We start from the raw sequence: 23,699 nt of genomic DNA, 5'->3' as shown, positions 1-23,699 counted from the left end.
TGCACTGTGTTCCAGCTGCCACTTTGCTCATTCTTCCAATTTGTCTTAAGTCCTCCTGCAATCACATTGCTTCCTCAGCATTATCAACCCCTCCACCTATCTACACATCATCTGCAAAAGTTGCCACAAAGCCATCAATTCCATTATCCAAATCACTGACAAACAATGTGAAAAGTAGCAGTCCCAAAACTGACCCCCTGAGGAACACCACTAGATACTGGCAGCCAACCAGAAAAGGCCCCTTTTATTCACACTTGCTGCATTCTGCCTGTCAGCTGTTCCTCTATCCATGCCAGTATCTTCCCTTTAACGCCATAGGATTTTATCTTGTTAAGCAGCCTCATGTGTGGCACCTTATCAAATGTCTTATGAAAATCCAAGTAAATGACATCCACTGCCTCTCCTTTCTCCACCCTGCTTGTTACTTCCTCAAAGAACTCTTAACAGACTTTTCAGGCAAGATTTCCCTCTACAATAACCATGTTGACTTGGCTTATCATTAGTCTCCAAATAACCCAAAACCTCATCCTTAATAATAGACTCCACACTTTCCCAACCACTGAGGTTAAGCTAACTGGCCTATAATTTCCTTATAGGTCCAGTAATTATTCTTTGTGATGAAGAAACTGACTCTAGTCCTTACAAGAATCAGACAATGCTGCACATCATGGAGGGAAACATTCATTTCAGGTATTCACTGCTAAAGAACGAAGACTGATCTGATGACATGTAAGGTAAACATTCTGACTTAGTTTGCAGATGTATAATTATAACTAACCATGAGCTCAGTCAACTGTACAACAGACAAACATTGAGCTGGACAGCAAAACAAAGCAGACTCTTAGTGCCTCATAATTTTCCTGATATTTAGAATATACCTCCCTTAATTTAAATCATTCTGAGATGTTTATTGCACAGGAGGAACTAATTCAGCTCCTTGAATCCAGACCTTACAAAAATAGAGTACTGTCATCCATCCCTCCTCCCAGCTTTAAGCCTGTGGCTTTCGTAGCTTTCACCACATCAGATGCTTTTTAAATGTCAGCAATGTCCTTGTTTAGGCATTGTGATCCAGATCCTTTCTCAGTCAAATGTCTCCTTGCTTCAGTGAAAGAGTCCCCATATCCCTCACAGAAAAGAAGATATTTGAGCTGATTATAGATGAACCATCTCAGCCTTATTGAAGTTATCGCAGGAGAAGGTTGCATATGTGAACAATTACAAGAGCTTGGAGGAGATAATCAAAACAGATCTGAGTCTGTAGCGGAAGCAGGAAAAATAACGAAACAAAGAATGATGACGACATCAACAAATAATGTTTTGCCTTTGCTGCAGAAGACAAGATACATAGCAGATACAAGGCTGAACTGGGGGAACCAATGACTAAGGAACAAAGTCATGGGAAATTACGGTAATAACTCCCCCACCCCAGAACAAATCCCATACATCCTAGTCTTCACAGCAGAGATGGTGTATACATTAATAATCTCCCAAAATGCCTTGGATTCTGGTACAGCAGATTAGAAGATGGGCAGCACTATTTAAAAAAGAATGGATTGCACTAATATGATATAGTAACCTGTCAAACTGATATCTTTGATGCCAAAATGCTGGAATTCATCATAAAAGACTGATGATCAGATAATTCAGAAAAATCACAGTACGAGCAGAGTCAGACCATAATAGATAAGGGAACTGAGTAGATGTAGTCTCTCTGGATTAACCAGATGTATAAAGTGACATTCAGAATTGTATCCCCTAAAGTAAAGGCTTGTGTGGTTAATTTTGTTTATGATACAAAACTGGGTAATGAGAAAGATGCACCAGGGTTTCAAGGGGGTAAATGTGGTTAAATACAGGAGTTGGGATGTTATGTTGAAACTGTATAAGACATTGCTGAGGCCTAATTTTGAGTATTGTGTGAAGCCAAGCTAAAAAGAAAGCTATACATAAGATTGAAAGAGTGCAGAGAAAATTTATAAGAATGTCGCCTGGACTTGAGGACCTGAGTTAGAGGGAAAGGTTGGATAGGTTATGACATTTTTCCCTAGAATATAGAAGATTGAGAGGAGATTTGATAGAGGTATACAAAATTATGAGGGGCATAAATAAAGTAAATGCAAGCAGGCTTTTTCCACAGAAGTTGGGTGAAACTACCATCAGGTCATGGCTTAAGGGTAAAAAGTGAACTGTTTAAAGGGAATGTGAGGGGGGTCTTCTTCACTCAGAGGGTGCTGAGAGTGTGGAATGAGCTGCCAGCGCAAGTGGTGGATGCGGGCTTGATTTCAACATTTAGGAGAAGTTACGGGTAAGTACAAGGATGGGAGGGCTATGGTCCAGGTGCAGGTTGATGGGACTAGGCAAGTTAATGGTTTGGCATGGACCAAAGGGCCTGTTAGTTTGCTATGACTAAATGGCAGGGGTTCCCAACCTGGGGTCCACGGACCCCTCAGTTAATGGTAGGGGTTTATGGTATAAGAAAGATTGGGAGCCCCTGGTCTATGTGCAAAAATGTGAGGTCATCGACACTGGTAGAAAGCATAAAGGATTTTTTAAAATATATACATCATTTAGATGGTGTGTTCTGAGGGAGTTGGCATCTTGAATACAAATCACTGTTAAAAAGCAGTTTAAGCCTACATTTAAGAAGAAAACAGTATGTTGAGCTTAGTTGGAGAAGGATTTGAATTCATTAAAACACTGTACAAGTCTGGTTTCACTGTTGAAAGAAGAATATCTTTGCAGTTGAGGGAGTTGAACAAAGGTTCGACAGGATTGATTCCAGGGATGGGAAGTTTAGTTTATGAAGAGAGGTGAAACAGACTCCGCACATGCTATTTTGAGCTAGAAACCTGAGAGGCAATCTCATTGAAATGCATGTTGGCAAACATTTGCAAAGATGATGTTTCCTTTGACTTCAGTGTTAACTGTTGAGGACACCAATCACGTGGGCTGGCAGTACAAAGGAAAGTAAGTCTTATTGCAGCTTTACAAGCTTTGGGAGATTTCATTCGGAGAACTGAACACTGTTTTAGCCTCTCTGTACCAAAAGATGGGCATATTTGACTTAAAAGTTAATGCTGTATATAGATTTGATTGAATTAGGGAAAAGAAGCAGACTCAAAAAAACACTGGGGAAGATGGGCCTAATCTCAAAGGTGATCTCATTAGTACTGAGAGGTATGGACCGAGTAAGCACTGTATGGTGGATTCCTCCAGGTAGCCAATTGACAACTAAGGATGACAGTGAAAGGATAGAGATGAGCCATGTGTGGCTGAAATGAGAAGAATTTAAGTCTTAGAGAATTGTAAGTCTTTATAATTCTCCATTCCATGGGATTAACAGTACTCAGATTATACTCAAGACAAACATTCCACTGGAGAAAGTGTGGGTCTCAAAAAGGACTCAACCCTCACTTACCTTACTTGCAGTGCATTTGGTATGGCTAACTGTAAGTAAGGCATTTACTGCATTATGAAACTATTTTCACCGTGTTTTACCATGAAGGTGCTATATCTTCACTGAATTTTTTTTTTTAATTACAAACTATTTTAAGGAAAACTGACTTCCCACATCTTCATTTGCATGGTTTTTTCTCCCCTACAGCGCCTGCCAAATTGGTGACGACGTGTGGTTATGGAAAATTTGCGTCCTCCATAATTCAGGTGTTCATTCCCCCCAATGATGCCAACAAGTCTCTACATGTTTGACTGCTGTATTGTTCTTTGTGTAAATTGGAGTTATATATCCCAATGTTAAATTTACAGTGGATTATTGCTGGTGTGTGTTTGAAACTTCGGACTATAACTTGTTACTGTGGTTTAATATTGACATGTAGGTTAAATTAGTGAATGCATTCTCAAAATTAAGAATTTCTTCTTGGGGTTGTCTTATATTTGCCTGTAATTCCATGTTTGTAGTTAAGTGTATCTCAGGGTCAGTAACATGCTCATGTCAGGGACAATTAATCTGCTCAATTTATTGAAGATTTCCCTGAATATCAGAAATATATGTATAGCTCAGTGTAGTTTTCCACATAACAATTCTGAAAACAATGTTAACAGCTTTCTTTCCCATTTCTATTTGTGCTGGCTCCATTCTTCATGATGCTTCTTTCCATCACCAGCTCCACATCAAGTGCTCTCAGTTGCTTCAGGAAGCCGCGATTTGGTAAAATGCACCGGTGCTTAAGAACTTGTTGAGCAGCATCTACCACTGTCATGTCCTTATAGATCATCAGGTACGCCAGCACAAGAGAAGCTGAACGGCTCCGACCCCGAGCACAGTGGACCAGGATCTTGGCTACAAAGGCAAAATAACAGGTCTTACAGACAGGACAAGTTGCTTCAGACAAGGAAAATACATCTGAACCTTGTGGACAGGTCCACATGAGTAATGCAATAGCACCAATAATATGGAAAATGTAAACCACAAATAATATGGAATGTGGAGGCCTACAATTAAACTGCAAGATTATCACACTGAAGAATCAACTTCCAGATGTTAATGGTGAAGGCTCATATCACAAAAGATTAGCCAATTGTTGAAGTCCTGTGACCTCACCATTTGCAGAGCACCCATCGTATTTGCCATAGGTTGTGTGTCATCCAGGGAAAGACCTGCACAACAATGGCAAGTCAGTTTGGTAATAAGCAGGAAATACTGAATCAGTTATGGAATGAAAACAGCAAATCCTTCCATGGACTACTGAACATTAACAATAATTTCTATTTATTATTCAAACTTGCAGCACTATGGTATTTTATTGTTTGGTGAAAAAAAATCCTCGCTGACAGAAACAGCTTTCTGTGAAATTTTGGATAGACAATTATCTAATTGCAAAAGGTAAAGATATGAATTTAAATAAACCAGCAGGAATAGTGAGTAAAATATGACTGATAACAACAATATGTTGAATATCATATCGTGGCAAATTAAATGAAGCAAAATCTGAACAAAAATGCTATGTATACATTAATATCAAAGCTACTAAACTGGAAGGAATTACAGCCTTAGGAAATACAAAAGATGTTAAAGTTTCAATCTGAATTGACCTTATTACAGAAAGATTTTTTAGTAGCTCTCATCTGCTGCATGTATTGTTAAATGTCAGTGATGGATTCAATAATTTACTGTGACTGTTAATAGTCCAGTTCTCAATCTTCTGATTGGTAGAAACCCATACAAATGTCATTATTTTCAGTATTTCGCCAAAATAATTCTCCTCCAGGGCAATCTCATTTCCTAATGGACCCTGTTTTGAAACCCATTAATAGATACCTACAGATCGCCTAACTATTTGCGTAATCTATAGAGGAGTACTGTTACATTAGTTACTATAAAATACATCAGATTAAATCTGGCTGTTCAATATTGGCCATGGATTATGACAATCTTGACCTCCTGAGAACATTTCAGTTTGAATGGAAATCAAGGCAACTATTGGCTTAACATGCAAAAAACCAGCCAAATTGAACATTGGGCAGAGATTAAAATTGTTTTAGTAAAAAAAAACTGAATTGCTGAGCTAATTATTTGTAGCTTGTAGAACAAAGAGTGAAATATCAAATTAGATACACAATTTCCAGCCCATTGTTCCTCTTTGAAAGACCTTCCTAATTAACCCACTCCCTTGCTCCTGCCCCTTCACAGTATAAATGTTCCATTTTGAGTAGTTATCCTCTTCAGAAGTTTCAACTGGATTTACATACATTGTCCTTTCTAATGTAGTGTTACAGGTCACAGCAACTTGATAGGAGGGACAAGTCTCCTTGAGCCCCCTCACATCACCTTGCTAATGTACATTGCCTGGCAATGGAAGACTTTTATCTGGTTACTCTCGCCTTTTAATTCTTGGCTGAATCTCCCCTGCCCCTCTGCTCAAATAGCTTCTCCCATCACTTCACAATGAACAATAATTCGACAATTTTCAATTTCAAGCAAAAGACGGTAGAGAATTTGGCCAATCAGGAAGGATCTGGGGAGGGAGAAGCAGTAAGAACATTTCAAGTAGTTGAAGTTCCATCAGAGAAGGAAAAGATGTATGTTTGGTGAAGCTGTAAGAGGACAAGAAAAGTGTAATTGATGGAAGAAGCAAGATCCGCGGGAAAGAACAGCCTGAAGATAAATTTTCAAGAAAAATTGATTTATAGTTTTTGTGTTACAGAACTTTTCCAAAAATATTGGACCATTGAAAAATGACACTGGAGAGGTAGTAATGAGGGACAAGGAAATGATGGACGAACTGGATTTTGCATCAGTCTTCACTGTGGAAGACGATAGCAGTATGCTGGAAGTTCGAGTGTATCAAAGGGCAGAGGTGAGTGCGGTCCCATTACTAGGAAGAAGGTGTTTGAGAAACTGAAAGGTGTGAAGGGAGAGAGGTCGCCTGGACCAGATGGACTACACCCCAGGGTCTGAAAGAGGTAGCTGAAGAGATTATGGCTCTTTCAAGAATCAGTAGATTCTAGAATTGTTCCGGAGGTCTGGAAAATTGCAACTGTCATTCCACTCTTCAAGAAAGGAAGGAGGCAGAAGAAAGGAATTGAAAGGCCAGTTACCCTAACTTTAGTGGTTGGGAAGATGTTGGAGTCAATTGTTAAGGATGTGGTTTTCAGGTAATTGGAGGGGGATGATAAAGTAGGCTAAAGTCAGCATTGTTTCCTTGAGGGAAAATCTTACCTGAAAAATCAGTTAGAATCCAGATATGGGGAGGAATTTCTTTAGCCAGAGAGTGGTGAATCTGTTCAATTTTGTTGCCACAGGCAGCTGTGAGGCCAACTCTTTATGTACAGTATATTTAAGGCAGAGGTTGATAGATTTTTGATTAGTCAGGGCATGAAGGGATACAGAGAGAAGACAGGAGACTGGGGCTAAGAGAAAAAGTGGATCAGCCATTATGAAATGACAGAGCAGGCTCGATGGACCAAAAGACTCAATTCCACTCCTATATCTTATGGTCTAATTCATTGAGGAAATAACTAGCAGGATAGACAAAGGAGACTGGTGGATGTTGTGTACTTGGATTTTCAGAAGGCATTTGACAAAGTGCCACACATGAGCCTGCTTAACAAGTTAAGAATCCGTGGTATTATTGGAAAGATACTAGTGTGAATAGAGCATTGGCTGAGTGGCAAAGAGTGGGAATAAAGAAGCCTTTTCAGACTGGCTGCCGGAGACTAGTGGTGTTCTGCAGGCTCATGTTGGGACTGCTTCTTTTTACATTGTATGTCAATGACTTGGATGACAGAATTGATGGCTGTGTGGCCAAGTTTGCGGACAATACAAAAATGGGTGGATGGACAGGTAATGTTGAAGCAGAAAGGAGGCTGTAGACATAGAAACATAGAAAACCTACAGCACAACACAGGCCCTTCGGCCCACAAAGTTGTGTCGAACATGTCCCTACCTTAGAAATTACTAGGCTTACCCGTAGCCCTCTATTTTTCTAAGCTCCATGTACCTATCTAAAAGTCTCTTAAAAGACCCTATCGTATCCGCCTCCACCACCATTGCCGGCAGCCCATTTCATGCGCTCACCGCTAAGTAAAAAACTTACCCCTGACATCTCCTCTGTACTTACTCCCCAGCACCTTAAACCTGTGTCCTCTTGTGGCAACCATTTCAGCCCTGGGAAAAAGCCTCTGACTATCCACACGATCAATGCCTCTCATCACCTTATACACCTCTGTCAGGTCACCTCTCACCCTCCGTCACTCCAAGGAGAAAAGGCCGAGTTCACTCAACCTATTCTCATAAAGCATGCTCCCCAATCCAGGCAACATCCTTATAAATCTCCTCTGCACACTTTCTATGGCTTCCACATCCTTCCTGTAGTGAGGCAACCAGAACTGAGCACAGTACTCCAAGTGAGGTCTGACCAAAGTCCTATATAGCTGCAGCATTACCTCTCGGCTCCTAAATTCATTTCCACGATTGATGAAGGTCAATACACCATATGCCTTCTTAACCACAGAGTCAACCTGTGCAGCTGCTTTGAGCGTCCTATGGACTCAGACCCCAAGGTCCCTCAGATCCTCCACACTGCCAAGAGTCTTACCATTAATACTATATTCTGCCATCATATTTAACCTACCAAAATGAACCACTTTACACTTATCTGGGTTGAACTCCATCTGCCACTTCTCAGCCCTGTTTTACTTCCTGCCAATATCCTGCTGTAACCTCTGACAGCCCTCCACACTATCCACAACACCTCCAACCTTTGTGTCATCAGCAAACTTACTAACTCATCCCTCCACTTCCTCATCCAGATCATTTATAAAAATTGCGAAAAGTAAAGGTCCCAGAACAGATCCCTGAGGCACTCTACTGATGACTGGCCTCCATGCAGAATATGAGCTGTCTACAACAACTCTTTGCCTTCTGTGGGCAAGCCAGTTCTGGATCCACAAAGCAATGTCCCCTTGGATCCCATGCCTCCTTACTTTCTTAATAAGCCTCGCATGGGATACCTTATCAAATGCCTTGCTGAAATCCATATTCACTACATCTACTGCTCTTCCTTCATCAATGTCTTCTCACATTCTCAAAAAATTCAATCAGGCTCATAAGGCACAACCTGCCCTTGACAAAGCCATGTTGACTGTTCCTAATCATATTATACCTCTCCAAATGTTTATAAATCCTGCCTCTCAGGATCTTCTCCATCAACTTACCAACCACTGAGGTTAGACTCACTGGTCTATAATTTCCTGGGCTATCTACTCCCTTTCTTGAATAAAGTGACAACATCCACAACCCTCCAATCTTCCGGAACCTCTCCTGTCCCCATTGATGATGCAAAGATCATCACCAGAAGCTCAGCAATCTCCTCCTTCGCCTCCCACAGTAGCCTGGGGTACATCTCATCCGGTCCCGGCGACTTATCCAACTTGATGCTTTCCGAAAGCTCCAGCACATCCTCTTCCTTAATATCTACATGCTCAAGCTTTTCAGTCTGCTGCAAGTCAGCACTACAATCACCAAGATCCTTTTCCATAGTGAATACTGAAGTAAAGTATTCATTAAGTACCTCTGCTATTTCCTCCAGTTCCATACATACTTTCCCACTGTCACACTTGATTGGTCCTATTCTTTCACTAATTCTTGCTCTTCACATACTTGTAGAATGCCTTGGGGTTTTCCTTAATCCTGCCTGCCAAGGCCTTCTCATGGCCCCTTCTGGCTCTCCTAATTTCCTTCTTAAGCTTTTCCTATTAGCCTTATAATCTTCTAGATCTCTAACATTACCTAGCTCTCTGAACCTTTTGTAAGCTTTTCTTTTTTTCTTGACTAGATTTATTACGGCCTTTGTACACCACGGTTCCTGTACCCTACCATAACTTCCATGTCTCATTGGAACATACCTATGCAGAACTCCACACAAATATCCCCTGAACCTTTGCCACATTTCTTCCGTACTTTTCCCTGAGAACATCTGTTTCCAATTTAAGCTTCCAATTTCCTACCTGATAGCCTCATAATTCCCCTTCCTCCAAATTAAACGCTTTTCTAACTTGTTTGTTCCTATCGCTCTCCAATGCTATTGTAAAGGAGATAGAATTATGATCACTATCTCCAAAATGCTCTCCCACTGAGAGATCTGTCACCTGACCAGGTTCATTAACCAATACCAAATCAAGTACAGCCTCTCCTCTCCTCTCCTCTACATATTGTGTCAAGAAACCTTCCTGAACACACCTAGCAAACTCCACCCCATCTAAAACCCTTGCTCTAGGGAGAAGCCAATTGATATTTGGGAAATTAAAATCTCCCATCATGACAACTCTGTTATTATTACACCTTTCCCAGATCTGTTTCCCTATCTGCTCCTCTATATCCCTGTTACCATTGGGCGGCCTATAAAAAACACCCAGTAAAGTTATTGACCCCTTCCTGTTCTTAACTTCCACCCGCAGAGACTCCGTAGACAATCCTCCATGGCGTCCACCTTTTCTGCAGCCGTGACACTATCTCTGATCAACAGTGCCATGCCCCACCTCTTTTGCCTCCCTCCCTGTTCTTTCTGAAACATCTAAAACCCAGCACTTGAAGTAACCATTCCTGTCCCTGAGCCATCCAAGTCTCTGTAATGGCCACTACATCATATCTCTAAGTACTGATCCACGCTCTAAGCTCATCTGCTTTGTTCACAACACTCCTTGCATTAAAATAGACGTATCTTAAAGCTTCGGTCTGAGCACGTCCCTTCTCTATCACCTGCCTAACCTCCCTCTCACACTGTCTACAAGCTTTCTCTATTTGTGAGCCAACCTCCTCTTCCCCAGTCTCTTCAGTTCGGTTCCCACCCCCCCCCCCAACAATTCTAGTTTAAACTCTCCCAACAATCCTTAGGAGAATGGGCAAAAAAAAATGGTAAATGGACTAGAGTGTCAGGAAGTGTATGATCATGCACTTTAAAAGCATAGACTATTTTCTAACTGGTGAGAAAATTCAAAATTCCGAGCTGCAAAGGGACTTGGGAGTCCTTGTGCAGGATTCCCTAAAGGTTCATTTGCAGTTTGAGTCGGTAGTGAGGAAGGCAAATGCAATGTTAGCATTCATTTCAAGAGGACTAATACAAGCAAGAATATAATACTGGGGCTTTAGAAGGCACTGGTGAGGCCTCACGGAGTATGTGAACAGTTTTGAGCCTCTTATTTAAGAACATAGAACATAGAAATCTACGGCACATTACAGGCCCTTCAGCCCACAATGTTGTGCCGACCATGTAACCTACTCTAGAAACTGCCTCGAATTTCCCTACCGCATAACCCTCTATTTTTCTAAGCTCCATGTACCTATCTAAGAGTCTCATAAAAGGCCCTGTTGTATCCGCCTCCACCACCATCACTGGCAGTGCATTCCACGCACCCACCACTCTCTGTGTGAAAAACTTACCTCTGACATCTCCTTTGTACCTACTCCTAAGCACCTTAAAATTATGCCCCCTCATGTTAGCCCTGGGGAAAAGGCCTCTGGCTATCCACACGATCAATGCCTTTCATCATCTTATACACCTCTATCTATCAGATCACCTCTCATCCTCGGTTGCTCCTAGGGAAAAAGGCCAAGTTCATGCAACCTATTCTTATAAGGCATGCTCTCCAAAAAAGAATGTGCTGACAATGGAATGGATTCAGAAGAGGTCACAAGAATGATTCAGGGATTGAAAGGATTATGGTATGAGTGATTGATGGTTCTGGGCTCTTATCCGCTAGAATTTAGAAGGATGACTGGATGTCATTGAAACTTACCAAATATTGACAGGCCTAGATATAGTGGATGTGGAGAGAATGTTTCCTATTGTGAGGGAGTCTTAGAATATTGTGAGGGAGCACACAGCCTTAGAATAGAGGGACATCCATTTTGAACGGCGGTGAGGAAGAACTTCTTTAGCTAGAGGGTGGTGAATCTTTGGAATTCGTTGCTAAAGATGGCTGTGGAGGCCAGGTCATTGGGTGCATTTAAGGTGGGCAGTTGAAAGCTACAGTCGACATTATGGGCCGAGACCCTTCAGCTGAACTGGAGAAAAGAAAATGAGTAGTAGATTTAAAAGATGGGAGGAGGGAAGGGAGAAACACAAGGTGATAGGAGAAACCAGGAGGGGGAGGAGTGAAATAAAGAGCTGGAAGTTGATTGATGAAAGAGATACAGGGCTAGAGAAGGGCGAATCTGATAGGACAGGACAGAAGTCCATGGAAGAAAGAAAAGGGGGCAGGAGCACCAGAGGGAAGCGATGGGCAAGCAAGGAGATAAGATGAGGGAGGGAAAAGGAGATGGGGAATGGTGAAAAGGGAGGGGGCATTACTGGAAGTTCAAGAAATTGACGATCACGCTATCAGTTTGGAGGCTACCCAGACGGAATACAAGGTGTTGTTCCTCCAACCTGAGTGTGGCCTCATCACAACAGTAGTGGAGGCCATGGATTGACAGATTGGAATGGGAATGGGAAGTGGAATTAAAATGGGTGGCCACTGGGAGATCCCACTTCTTCTAGCGGACAGAACATAGTTGCTCGGCGAAGCAGTCTCCCAATCTATGTCGGGTCTTGCCAATATACAAGAGGCCATACTGGGAAAATCAGACATAGTATATGACCCCAACAGACTCACAGATGAAGTGTTGCCTCACACAGAAGGACTGTTTGGGACCCTGAATGGTAGGGAGGGAGGTGGTGTAGGGGCAGGTGTAGTACTTGTTCCGCTTGCAAGGATAAGTGCAGGAGGAAGATAAGTGGGGAGGGACAAATGGACAAGGGAGTCGCATAGGGAGCGATCCTGAGGAAAGCAGAAAGTGGGGGGAAGGAAAGATGTGCTTGGTGATGGGATCCACTGGAGATGGTCAAAGTTCTGGAGTATTATGTGCTGGACACAGAGGCTGGTGGGGCAGTAGGTGAGGACAAGAGGAACCCTATCCCTGGCAGGGTGGTGAGGGAATGGGGTGAGAGCAGATGTGTGTGAAATGGAAGAGATGCGGTTAAGGGCAGCGATGATGGTGGAGGAAGGGAAGCTCCTTTCTTTCATCTCCATTGTTCTGGAATAAAAAGCCTCATCCTGAGAGCAGATGCGGCAGAGATGGAGGAATTGAGAGAAGGGAATGGCGTTTTTTACATGTAACAGGATGGAAAGAGTCCATGGGTTTATAATAAACATTTGTTGATAAGCTATCTCCAGGTAGAGACAGAGAAATTGACAAAAGGGGAAGGTGGTGTTGGAAATGGACTAGGTAAATTTGACGGCAGGGTGGAATTTGGAGGCAAAGTTGATGAAGTCCATGAGCTCTGCATGGTTACAGGAAGCAGCACCAATGCAGTTGTTGATGAGGCATAGGAAAACTTGGGTACGGACACCAGTATAGGCTTGGAATATAGATTGCTCCACGTAGCTGACAAAAAGGCGGGCATAGCTGGGACCTATGTGAGTGCCCATGGCTCCATTTTGTTTGAAGGACGTGGGAGGAGCTGAAGAGGTTGTTGAGACTGAGGACAAGTTCTGCTAGATGGAGGAGAATGGTGGACAATGGGAATTGGTTGGGTCTGGTGTCCAGTAAGAAATGGAGAGCTTTGAGGCCTTCCTGGTAGGGATGGAGGTCTATAGGGACTGGGCATCCATAGTGAAAATAAGACGATGGGGGCCAGGAAATCATTGAAAAGATCCAGAGTGTGTGAAGTGTCACAGATGTAGGTAAGAAGGCACTGAACTTGGGGGGATAAAATAGAGCCGAGGTATGCAGATATGAGTTCAGTGAGGCAGGAACAAGCTGAAACATGGGTCTACCTGGACAAGCAGGTTTGTGGATCTTGGGTAGGAGACTCACACTCAGGTTGGAGGAACAACACCTTATATTCTGTCTGGCTAGCCTCCAACCTCTCCTCTCTTTCGCTATTCTCCATTCACTTTTCCTTCTCTCATCTTATCTCCTGGCCTGCCCATCACCTCCCTCTGGCGCTCCTCCCTCCTCTCTTCCATGGCCTTCCGTCTTCTGTTATTAGATTCCCTCTTCTCTAGCCCTGTATTTCTTTCACCAATCAACCTCACAGCTCTTTGCTTCACCCCTCCTTCCCGGTTTCACCTACTACCTTCTCTTTCTCCATCCTTTCCTCCCACCTTTTAAATATACTCAGCTTTTTTTTTCTGCTGAAGGGTCTCGGCCCAAAACGACAAACTGTACTCTTTCCCATAGATGCTGCCTGGCCTGCTGAGTTCCTCCAGCATTTTGTTTGTGTTGCTCAGATTACCAGCATCTGCAGATTTTCTCTTGTTTGGAGGTTGAAAGGTGTTTGAAAGGTTACAGTGAGAATGCAGGAGAATAGAGTTGAGAGGGAAATGGATCAGCCATGATGAAATGGCAGAACAGAGTCAATGAGCTGAATGGACTAACCCTGCTCCTATGTCTCACAGTCTCATTTCTTCCTATATCACTCATCCTCTTCCCTGCCCCCTTTGTCCAGCTTCCTTCACTGACATCTGACTCTGGTCCCAATCAGCAGTGGATGATCGATGGCTCTTTGCTGCCGCTGTTTAGAACAATACGAAGTTATTAAATTGTTTCTGTCCCATTTGTCTTTCTGGAGGTTGGAAGTAAATTAGTTGAGGGCTGCTGCGAGAAAGATGTTTCTAGATATTTAACTGTGATTTGATTCCCCACCATCCATGGATTTCATCCCATGACCAGTCTTGTCTGCTGTGACTTACAGCTGGGTTTTCTTAGAGCTCTGTCAATGTACTGGGCAGCAGGGTAGAAGAATTTACTCAAATCGAAAGTTGTCAGGTCTGCAGCCTCCACACCGTAGTAATCAACAGGCATGTCTCTGTAGTAATCCTCCCCTGTGTCCACGTTCCAGCGACCATGGGCTGCATTTAGGATGTGAGTGAAGCCCATCTTTTCCACGGCATACCGGTCCAGTGCTGCTTCTCTGTGGTAAAATTTATAATCATAGACAAACTGAAACAAGTTATTCATCTCTTCTTGGAATTGGAACGGGTTTATTATTGTCACATGTACAGTTAACAGAAGACAAACAGTGGGTCCTCCTTGGGTTGGTTGGTTGTGGAATAGGGGCACAGACAGATGTTTTGTGGCCATGAACATAATTTATATACTTTTTTATGTATTGCAGAGTACTGCTGTCACAAAACAACAAATTTCACAGCAAATCTGTATTCAAGATTGTTTAATGTCATTTCCAGCACACAAGTGTAAAGGAGAACAAAATAATTGTTACTCCAGATCTATCAGTGATATTAAACCCGATTCTGAGACTCCTGGATGGTGCTGGCCCTGTGGTGCTAGGGTCAAGGATGTCTGAGTAGGCACAGAACATTCTGAAAGGAGAGGGTGAACAGCCAGAGGTCCTGGTCTATCTTGGTCTTAATGGCATAGACAGCAAAGAAGATAACTTATTGTGGAAAAGACTGATTCTAGGGAAGATGGGTTGAAGGTGGGAAGGGCTTGTGCCTTGAATGCACTACCAGAGAGAGATGTAGCTCCAGTCATAGCAGTAGTGTTTAAGATTGGGCAAGAACATGTGAACAGGTGGGGAATGGAGGGATACAGACCAAGTACAGGCAGATGGGGTTCCATCATGGTCACTAGAGGCATCTGAAGTCCTCTCTCCTAAATCAGCCCTTTAGCACTGCCTTCCTATTCCTACCCTCACTCCCTCATGGCACAAGGAATAATCCAGAAGCCCTGCTTTTTAACTTTCTACTTAACTCTCTAAAATTCCCGTGCAGGACCTCATCTCGCTCCCCACCAACAATGTTACGGATGGTGCAGGAAAATGTAGCTGAGCTAGAGGATCAGCCAACATGTTTTTTGAAAGGCCAAATGAGCTCCTCCCCCTGACCAAGCCTTGAGCAGCTCATTCCTAATGGTTGATGCACCACTATGAGGTAAAGTCCCTGATTTACAGTAATTGTTAGTGGTAAATGTTTAATTTATATATTTACCTTAGATATCATACATTGCCTGGTGGAATTCCATTGGAGTTTAATGTGGAACTTACTCATCTCCGATGTAAATGTTCGGCCAGACTTCATTGACATGAGCAAATTTTGCAGAGCCCTTCCAGAAAAGGCGTTCCAGTTCAAAAGCTCCTGGAGTAACGTAGTCACCATCAGGGTTCATCTTTGTTCGGGTCTCTGCACTTCTGGAGAGCATCGTGTCAGGGCAAATTGCTGAAATGGGAACTTCTCCAAATATTATTGACCTGAATGTTTGGTACAAAACATAAGCACGGATGAGAGTCAGTGAGAACATCTCGTATTGTGATTGGATTGTTCCCTTCTCATCCACATTGACCGAGAGACCACATTCTAAACCTTGTACCAAGGTGAATCTATGCTTCACTTGGCTCCCTGAATGTTGTGAAGAGAAGAAGTAAAAGGGCAGTTGTAGCAAATCCTATACTTGCTGGGAAAGTGAGGATTGACTGGGGGGCAATGGAAGAACAGATCAGGGAGCCACATGGGGGTAGTCACAATGGAATGCAGAAAAAGAGGCAAAGATGTGTCTGCCTCACGGGGAAGGGGGGAGGAGTGAAATTGTGGATGGTGGAGGTGGGGTGGAAAGTGAGAAGGAGGAAAGTCGTATTCTTCCTCTGAATGACAACATTGTCCATGAAATGCCACCAGAATTATTTTCAAGACATTCTCATTGGTAGAAGAATTTTTTTCCTTGAATCTTGCTTTTTGAAGGAACCCTATCATAAAAGTGTGATGTTAGAACGAGTCTGAATTATTCCACTGTAACACGATGCTGTAGGAGCAGCATTCCTCCTGCATTTCATTCTCTCAGGTTTGTTTTGTTTGTATTTATATCAATGAGTTCCTCCGGGCCGATATGAAATACTGTTCCCGGAGTCTTTCACGGCTGGGAATATTTAATTTATAGAGTAGGAATCTGCCTGAATAATTCAGCCTGGATGTTTCCACTGGGACAGACATGGAGGAAGGATGGCGGAGGTTCCGTGCCCCTCGGACCGGCTGAGGGTCCCGTTGCTTTTGCCGCCTGTTCCAACCCTGAACTGTAAATTCCGAACATCAAGCACGAGAGTCGTTAAAAGTCACACATGCTCCACACTCTAGTTAAACAAACTGTGACAACTTTCCTTTCAACTCGGTCATGGAATGTGTACAGCCGGCAACTAACGTGGGCGAAATGCGTTAATATTGAGACACGAGGGAATGGCGGTACAGTACTCACCGCAGAACAGACACTGGACATCGGTTCGCCGCTCTCTCATTCCTTGCCCTCTCTCTCCCTGCTCTCTACACACTTCTGACGGGGTTGCTAATTCTGATGAGGTCGTCACGGCACAGAAAGGACTATTTTTAACCAGAGCATGAATTCGCAGCATGAGTCCACATTCTGGCTCCGAGCAGCATGGAAGAGTGTTGGCGTTAGGGAGCACTGGCTGTTGGAACAGTCATACTGTCGGGCAAAGGACACTGATCTGTGTGACACACGTCCCTGCCGATCTGCGAACGCCTCGTTACTTGTTTATTGATTAATTTATACTACTAATCTCAACTAATTTGGACTGCCCTGGCCCTTTGTATTTGTAAACTCGCTGACACGAATCGACTGCTGCAGTATCGATCAGCTTAAAAAGGCGTGTCAGTGATGGGAAGTCACGGTGCTCACCCGCTGCCTGATCCGGCAGCTGCATGTGTTGGTGGCCTATGCGTTAGTAATGAGCCTCCCACATGTGTCCCTGCGCACCTTCCTGGCCTTTACTGTCATCCCGGGTACGTGATCGACATTTTCGGAGAACTGCAGACAGTATGTGAATGTCGTGACATTATCCAATTGCACACATTCCATCCGGTGTTTAGTATGCCCTCAGTGTTATAGGTGTTCCGCGTCTTTGCCCCTTTCCCAAGGAAAATTCTCTCGTTTGTTTTAAAAGATTTGAGAAATAGGAGGGGGGAAACAGAACAACATCCTCACCCTCATTAGACACACCGGTCATGGGGGAAAGGTTAGCCCCTCTCCATCCTCCTAGCACAGGATCTAGACTGTAGAAAGGTGGTGAAGTTTGATTAACTCTGAGACCCCGAGGTCTGGCTACAGAGAATCCGGTTGATTACATTGAAGGGGTTTGTTTGCAGAAATTGAACATTAAGAGAAATGTTCAGATATACGGAGTCAAAGTGTGACGGGGTCCTGAATTACTCCTATGCTCATTTACCCCTATTAACTGTGCTTCTGAAAAGATAGAGAGAGAGTTATTTAACATCGATATCTTGTTTTGAAAGAGAGAGAGAGAGACAAAGACTAACTGTTGGACTGTCACTTTAAGGCACGAGAAAGAACTGGTTAACTTTTGGATTTCTGCTGAGTTGGAGAGAGGGATGGCACCGCAGCGGTGACGGAAGACAGGTTGTGGATATTTCTTCAAGGACTTTCGCCTGCTTAGGAGGTCAGATGATAGACCTCAGACACATGTTCTGGACACTGAATGAGCATTGTTGTGCCTGCAAGAAAATTGGGTTTTGGAGGATCAATCAGGCGGATCGATCAGTCGCACTTGTAGTGGAAAGAAGGAAAAACGGGTTGACTGGTGGGAAGTTGTCCATGTGTCCACCCTCGCCTGGGGGATAGCTCTATCACAGAAAACCAGTCCCCTTTGTTAAAGTCACAGTCGGTGACTTTTAAAGGATTTCGAAGGACAACGAGAAGATCGATGGCGTCAGCTCACTTGAAGAATCAAATCTCTCCCTCTCTCTCCATCACTACTCAACTAAATACCACAAACTGAACTAAACTGAACTTTACTCATCATCGTAAGACTGTATCTTTTTACCCCTAGACTTAAAGAAGCTTGGTTTTTCATACATATATTTCCACACTTACTGATATACTTACTTATATATATAAGATCCTTGCTAACCTGTTTGATTTATCTACATTTCTATTACTGTATTGCATAGTTACTAATAAATATTATTAGTTTATAGTAATACTGGACTCCAAAGTGTTTTCCATCTCTGCTGGTTCTTTATTCCCGCACGGGGTACATGACAAAAGTCATTAAAATCCAAAAACACCAAACCTGAGAAGCTTGGCTATGATCTGCTAAGATGGAGTGTTAGGTGTCGGAGGTTGCCAGTTTCATTACTAAACACAAGAGGTTCGGCACACACAAGATACTGGAGGAACTCACCAGGTCAGGCAGAATCCTTGGAGGGGAAGATACAGTTGACGTTTCGGGCCGGGGCCAGGGCCGGGGCACTTCAGCAGGACTGGAAAGGGAGGGTGAGACGTCAAAATAAGAAGGTGGAGGAAGGGGAAGGAGGACAAGCTGGAAGGTGATGGGTGAAGCCAGTTGGGTGAGAAAGGTAAAGGGCAGGAGAAAAAGGAATCTGATAGGAGAGTGGATCAGGGGGAAAAGGGAAGGAGGGGGGGCACCATGGGGAGGTGATAGGCAGGTGAGGAAAAGAGATAAGAGGCCAGAGTGGGGAATGGAAGAGGAGGGGAGGGGAGGAGAATTTTTTTCTGCGGGAGAAATTGATGACCATGCCATCACATGGAGGCTACCTGGATGGAATATGCAGTGTTGTTCCTCCACCCTGAGAATGACCTCATCGTGGCAGAAAAGACCATCAGAACATAAGATAAAGGAGCAGAATTAGACCATTTGGCCCATTTAGTCTGTTCCACCATTTCATCATGGTTGACCCAACTTTCTTCTCAGCACCTATCTACTGCCTTCTCCCCATATCCCTTTATGCATTGAACAATCAAGAATCCATCAGCCTCTGCCTTAGATATACATAAAGACTTGGCCTGCACAGCTGCCTGTGGCAAAGAATTCCACAGATTCACCACTCTCTGGCTAAAAGGACCCCTCTATTCTGAAGTGTGTCCTCTGGTCTTAGCCACTTCCATCATAGGAAACATTCTCTCGACATCCACTCTGTCAAGGCCTTTCACCATTCGATAGGTTTCAATGAGGTCACCTCTTATTCATCTGAATTCCAGTGAATACAGGCTCAGAACCAGCAAACGCTCTTCTTATGACAAACCATTCAATTCTGGATTCATTTCCTTTGAACCCTCTCCAGTTTCAGTACATCCTTTCTAAGATAAGAGGCCCAAACCTGTTCAGGATACTCTGTGAGGCCTCACCAGTGCTTTATAAAGTTTCAACATTATCTTCTTGCTTTTATATTCTAGACCTCTTGAAATGAATGCTAACATTGCATTTGTCTTCCTCACCACAGACTCAACTTGCAAATTAACCTTTAGGGAATCCTGCACAAGGACCCCCAAGTCCCTTTGCACCTCAGTTTTTTGTATTTTCTCTCCACTTAGAATATAGTCAACCCTTTCATTTCTTCTACCAAAGTGCATGACAGCTCTGTATTCCATCTGCCATTTATTTGTCCATTCTCCTAATCTAAGTCCTTCTGTAGCCTCTCTACTTCCTCAAAACTAACTGTCCTCCACCTATCTTCATAGTGTCTGCAAACTTTGAAACAAAGCCATCTATTCCATCATCCAAATCATTGGCACAAAAATAATTGGTCACAACACAGAACCCTGTGGAACACCACTAGTCACCAGCAGCCAGCAGGAAAAGACTCCCTCTATTCCCACTCTCTACCTCCTGCCAATCAGCCACTACTTTATCCATGCTAGAATCGTCCCTGTAATACTATGGGCTCGTAGGTTGTTAAGCAGCCTCATGTTAAGCAACCTTGTCAGATGCCTTCTGAAAATCCAAGTACACATCAACCAATTCTCCTCCATCAATCCTGCTTGTTATTTCTTCAAGGAATTTCAACAGATTTGTCAGGCAATATTTTCCCACGAGGAAACCATGCTGACTACGTTCTATTTTATCATGTGCCTCCAAGTACCCTGAGACCTCATCCTTAGTAATCGACTCCAACATCTTCCCAACTATTGGGGTCAGACTAACTGGCCTGTAGCTTTTTTTCTGCCTCTCTCCCTTCTTGAAGAGTGGAGCGACATTTGCAATTTTACATTTGTCCGGAGTGATTCCGGAATCTAGTGTTTCTTGAAAGATCATTACTAATGCCTCCTCGATTTCTTCAACCTCCTCTTTCAGAACTCTGGTCCAGGTGACTTATCTACCTTCACACCTTTCAGTTTCCCAAGAGCCTTTTCTCTAGTTATGGTAAGTTCACACACTTTATGCCCCCTGACACCTGGGACTTTCACGATACTGCTAGTGTCTTCCACAGTGAAGACTAATGCAAAATACTTATTCAATTCATCCGCCATTTCGTCGTCCCTATTGCTAGCACGCCATCATTGTTTTCCAGCGAGTCGATATTCATTCTCGCCTCTCTTTTACACTTTATTTATCTGAAGGAACTTTGGGTGTCCTTTTGGTACGAGGGAGCCATGGACAGTCCTGTCAGAACGGGAATGGGAATAGGAATTAAAATGGTAGGCCGCTGGGAAATTTTGCTTTTTGCGGATGGAGCGGTCTCGCCAAGATAAAGGAGGATGCTTCGGGAGCACCAGATACAACAGCTGACCCCCAACAGATTCGCAGATAAAGTGTAACAACCTCATCCGGAAGGACTGTTTGGGTCCCTGAATGGACGCAGCATTTCTAGGGATACGTGCCGGGAGGGAGAATAGTCTGGAAGAAAAAAATGGACAAGGAAACCACAGAGGGAGCGATCCATGCTTAAAGCGGAGAAGGGTGAAGGGAGGTGGGGTGGTGAAGATGTGTTTCTCATCACCCTACACCTATCTCGGGGAACTATTCACCCCACCTGCGATGCAGAAGTCCAAACACCCCATTCTAATTCTAACCCTCACTCACAGCCGAAAGCTGACCAAACTGGTCACGCCAGTGTTGATGGAGTTAGTCGTATCCGTAACCTTGCGTGGTGTGACCGGTCACCGTGTTGAGCGGAATAGAATAAGAAGCTCCTTGCAGCCGAAAGTTCTTCGAGGCTGTGTTCAACAGGAGAAAACCGCGGCGATGTACTCGCCTGGGGTTTCTGCACCAGATCTACCGAACACCAGAGCGAATATCAACATTCATTTTATCGACAGTCAATTTCCATCCATTTTCGTTGCTGGAAGTCACGGAAACATCACCTTTGTCACGCTAGGACAAGCACGCTACCTGTCCTAACTTGGGAGAGTGGATGTAAAGCGACTGGCAACAACCAAAACACTTACAATAAATCGTTGGACATATGCTTGTTGTAATTTTTATTATTCCGTCTAGTTTAACGTATAATACAAGTTAATTTGCCACCAACCGTTTGAAATACTGGGAGAAATTATATGTTAGGTGCCCTGTTCACTGGGATGTGCTGCCGATCTAAGCAAAGCTTCAAATGTCGTCACTGACACCAGCCAAGTGTTTTTGGAATAACTGCTCTCTCTCGGGAAGGTGCACGGAATCTCCTTTCTCCCCAAAGCAACCAAGTGAGCAATCTCTGCAAGTGCCGGAGCACCAGTTCCTGCTACCGAATCAAAGCGCGGTGACAGGAACTGTAACTAACATTCTCTCAGGTGAGAGCAGAGGCGAGGTGCTGATAAACAAGCTGTGTTAACGTGCACTGGAAGAAGGTAGTTGGTAAAGTTTTGTTCCTTTCAGGAGAGTTCTCTGGTGGTCGTGGCCCAGTGACGTCACCATGTCAGTGGTCATCTCCCCCTCCTTTCCCTCATAAGTGCTCTATCCAGTTCCCGAAGCTGCCCAAGGAAGCCGTAGTTCGGCGAGATGTTTCTGTGCGCGCTTACGGTTTTAATGGCCTCGATTAGCGTCATCTTCTCACAGATCATCAGAAAGGCGAGAACTAGAGTGGCCGCCCGGCTGATCCCCATTGCACAATGAACGAAAACTTTGCCTGCGGAAAGAGGGAGACAGAGAGATCCGTCAGCGCCCGAGAGCAGACCCCAACGACTCCAATCACGCGCATTTCTGTTGTCACATTCCTCACCGCGCCATTATCCTTCAGCAAAGCTAGTGGAAACCTCTAAAACTTACAGTTTAGACCATAAAACATAGCAGAACTGGGCCATTTACCACAGTCGGCTATGGAGACCAACATTATTGGATAAATTTATAAAGGAGTTGATAGGTTGTTGATAGTCAAAGTGTCAAAGATTACGGGGGAGAAGGCAGGAGAGTGAGGTGAGAGGTATAAGAAATCAGCCCTGATGGAATGGTGGAGCAAAGTCGAGGCGCCGAATGGCTTAATTCCGTTCCAATGCCTGATGGTTTAAACACATAAGCGGCTCCGGCGCACGGCGGGAGGGAGGACGGTCGCTTTGCTGCGTTTCCTGGCGGGTGGAGCAATGCTGATACCGGCGGAGTCGTGCAGATGAGTTAACTCCACAGTGACCGGTGACGGTGTCGATGGGTTAACTCTACAGTGACCGGTGACGGTGTCGATGGGGTTAACTCCACAGTGACCGGTGACGGTGTCGATGGGGTTAACTCCACAGTGGCCGGTGACGGTGCCGATGGGGTTAATTCCACAGTGACCGGTGACGGTGCCGATGGGGTTAACTCCACAGTGATCCGTGACGGTGCTGATGGGTTAACTCCACAGTGACCGGTGGAGCGATTACGATGGGGTAACGGTGGAGTTGCACTACTCCGCCGGTGACTGCGGAGTTACCATTCACACTGTCTCGCCGTTAACTGCGAAGCTCCCCAGTCAGCAACTCGCCACCGGCCAGGACATGCAGGAAAGCGTCCGGGGAACTGCACTGGTCTTGTGCCGATGCGAGAGATGTGACTGCGCGTATCTCGGAATTTATCCTGCGGTTGTGAGAAGTTGCCGTAGTTTCCGCGCTTTACAGATAGGGTTTGCAGGGCAAACGGATTGTTTAGTGCGCAGCTGGACGGAGACGCTCGGCCATATCTCCAAATCATTGTTGACACTTGTTTCAACAAACCCTTCATACGCTCAGCTAGATTGCTCCTGCTTTGAATCAGAAGGTGATTGAAGAACGCCCGCACCCCGAGTCTCGGAAGTGTCAGTTGCAGTTTGTGGTTTGAATTCTCGAGAGTACGTTGGTGCGGAGTGAGATTGGCAAGTAGATGCTTTAACTTCACACCAAGCACAACTACGCACCTACCGGACGTAAAGGACTTTGGGCCTGTACTCAACGGAATTTAGCAAGATGAGGGGGATCTCACTGAAACATTTCGAATGCTGAAAGGCCTTAGACAGAGCAGATGTTG

General features: G+C 44.1%; 2 protein-coding genes and 1 long non-coding RNA gene across 6 annotated transcripts in view; 1 reads left to right on the top strand and 2 right to left on the bottom strand.

Moving 5' to 3' along the window:
- Nucleotides 1-3,342: 3,342 nt before the first annotated feature.
- On the bottom strand, nucleotides 3,343-16,795 carry LOC140212220 (dual specificity phosphatase 29-like). 2 transcript variants are annotated; one of them, XM_072282943.1, is made up of 4 exons: nucleotides 16,712-16,795; nucleotides 15,513-15,716; nucleotides 14,200-14,420; nucleotides 3,343-4,303 (listed from the first exon to the last, which is right to left on the bottom strand). In XM_072282943.1, the coding sequence occupies exons 2-4, from the start codon at nucleotides 15,665-15,667 to the stop codon at nucleotides 4,059-4,061; spliced, it is 621 nt and encodes a 206-aa protein (XP_072139044.1). In that variant the 5' UTR covers nucleotides 15,668-15,716; nucleotides 16,712-16,795; the 3' UTR covers nucleotides 3,343-4,058. The 2 variants fall into 2 exon arrangements, with proteins under 2 accessions (XP_072139044.1, XP_072139045.1); XM_072282944.1 differs by lacking the exon at nucleotides 16,712-16,795 and having other exon boundaries at nucleotides 14,200-14,449; nucleotides 15,457-15,601.
- Nucleotides 4,030-18,409, top strand: LOC140212224 (uncharacterized). Of its 2 annotated transcripts, XR_011889670.1 has the most exons (4): nucleotides 4,030-4,846; nucleotides 6,168-6,320; nucleotides 15,241-15,399; nucleotides 17,811-18,409. It is a non-coding gene; the product is annotated as an uncharacterized lncRNA (long non-coding RNA). The 2 variants fall into 2 exon arrangements; XR_011889671.1 differs by lacking the exon at nucleotides 4,030-4,846 and having other exon boundaries at nucleotides 5,927-6,320.
- A 265-nt stretch (nucleotides 18,410-18,674) lies between these two features.
- dusp13a (dual specificity phosphatase 13a) overlaps nucleotides 18,675-23,699 on the bottom strand; it is a 37,399-nt gene continuing 32,374 nt past the window's right edge. Inside the window, exons 4-5 of one of the 2 annotated variants that reach the window (XM_072282946.1) lie at nucleotides 22,247-22,353; nucleotides 18,675-18,753 (exon numbers count right to left, since the gene is read on the bottom strand). In XM_072282946.1, the coding sequence (XP_072139047.1) occupies nucleotides 18,745-18,753; nucleotides 22,247-22,353 (116 nt within the window). In that variant the 3' untranslated portion in view covers nucleotides 18,675-18,744. Of the gene's footprint in view, nucleotides 18,754-21,695; nucleotides 22,354-23,699 lie in introns of those variants that run through there. The other variant, XM_072282945.1, reaches the window with a different exon arrangement.

Source organism: Mobula birostris, chromosome 18 (assembly GCF_030028105.1).
Source record: "Mobula birostris isolate sMobBir1 chromosome 18, sMobBir1.hap1, whole genome shotgun sequence".
NCBI lineage: Eukaryota > Metazoa > Chordata > Chondrichthyes > Myliobatiformes > Myliobatidae > Mobula > Mobula birostris.
This window is presented reverse-complemented; position numbering and strand designations above follow the sequence as displayed.

What these genes read in the sequence shown, in the direction of transcription:
- LOC140212220 (XM_072282943.1), bottom strand. Translation starts at nt 15,667, where the DNA reads ATGCTCTCCAGAAGTGCAGAGACCCGAACAAAGATGAACCCTGATGGT. An exon ending in AACATTTACATCGGAGATGA is followed by an intron (nt 14,421 to 15,512) that starts GTAAGTTCCACA and finishes ATTTTACCACAG; the next exon opens with AGAAGCAGCACTGGACCGGT. An exon ending in AGCTCTAAGAAAACCCAGCT is followed by an intron (nt 4,304 to 14,199) that starts GTAAGTCACAGC and finishes TTGCCTTTGTAG; the next exon opens with CCAAGATCCTGGTCCACTGT.